Genomic DNA, 1,105 nt, shown 5'->3' with positions numbered 1-1,105 from the left:
CTCTTCTAAATAGAAGAAGCCTCCAGCTATTGTCGCCAAACGTTAACCAGAACTTTACTACTTTTTCATTGCCAAGATACCCAGCATACCTTTGACAGTACGTAATCTGTTTATATAAATCTCAAACGTTATATAAATGAACAGCTAGTCCACCGTGTTGGCGGTATTTACATCATGGTATTGCCTCGAAAACGAAGGATTCTGTTTCTGCAAGTAGCCTTAGGTCAGCCAACCCGCCCCCGTAACGTTATGTGGGTATTCAATGCACAATAACTTAGCTTATACGAGATGGCGAATTGCTCCACAAGCACTACGTTTCGTTATCCTAACAAATAGGTTCAGCTACAGCGATATATATTTCCTGCCCCTCTCTCTATATAACTACGTGCTCTTCCATTACCTGCGGGGTATTTCCTTCTCCATCGACCTCTCCTCCCGATGCCACTTGTTTCTGTTGTTGTTGCTGATGGTGGATCAAAATCTGCTGGCGTTGCTGGTGAAGTGCTTTATTGGCCCGCTGCTGAGCTGCATCCATCGCTGCAATGTTTGAATTGCTGAAGGACGAGGTCACCTGGTGACCGGAACCGCGGCCGATAGTGCCAACGCCTTTCGGTAAGCCTGGACCTGATCCACCCGTTGGAAGGGTTTTCGTCCGTAGGATTGTGGCGCCACTCGGTTCTGACTCGTTGTGTCGAAGGACTGTTTTCGAGCACTCATCCTCAAGCTGCTTCTGTGTGAGTGATCACACCGACGACATAAACGAAGATGAAGGTCCGGTGAATACATGACACGGATCGAAAGGGAATAAAGAAATGACCAACGAAAAAAAATTGTACATTATAACAAAACAACTATATCGTATATAGTATTATAATTATCTAAAATGTGGGTCAGTAAGAACGCGCATGACTCTAGCTGACTAAATATATAGCACACGATACAAACTGTGCTAACTGTTATTATAGGTTATCCATTTAGTGACCTTACAATGTTACCATAGTACTACTAAATTACAGTTATTTTCATTGAGCAGAAATTAAGGAGGGCAATAAAATGTGACGGAACGGCTCAAGATAAGAATGCGTTCTGCTCTTTGTTAGCTTAG

At 43.3% G+C, this 1,105-nt stretch overlaps 1 protein-coding gene across 1 annotated transcript in view; it reads right to left on the bottom strand.

Annotated features, from left to right (window-relative positions):
• Positions 1-1,105, bottom strand: part of LOC111266971 (uncharacterized) — a 29,806-nt gene that overhangs the window by 12,427 nt on the left and 16,274 nt on the right. Inside the window, exon 7 of the mRNA XM_022844881.2 lies at positions 401-730. Within this exon, the coding sequence (XP_022700616.2) occupies positions 401-730 (330 nt within the window). The remainder of the gene's footprint in view (positions 1-400; positions 731-1,105) is intronic.

Source organism: Varroa jacobsoni, unplaced genomic scaffold (assembly GCF_002532875.2).
Source record: "Varroa jacobsoni isolate VJ856 unplaced genomic scaffold, vjacob_1.0 scaffold_1133, whole genome shotgun sequence".
NCBI classification, from domain to species: domain Eukaryota; kingdom Metazoa; phylum Arthropoda; class Arachnida; order Mesostigmata; family Varroidae; genus Varroa; species Varroa jacobsoni.
The sequence above is the reverse complement of the archived record's forward strand: the minus strand, read 5'-3'. Positions and strand labels throughout refer to the sequence as shown.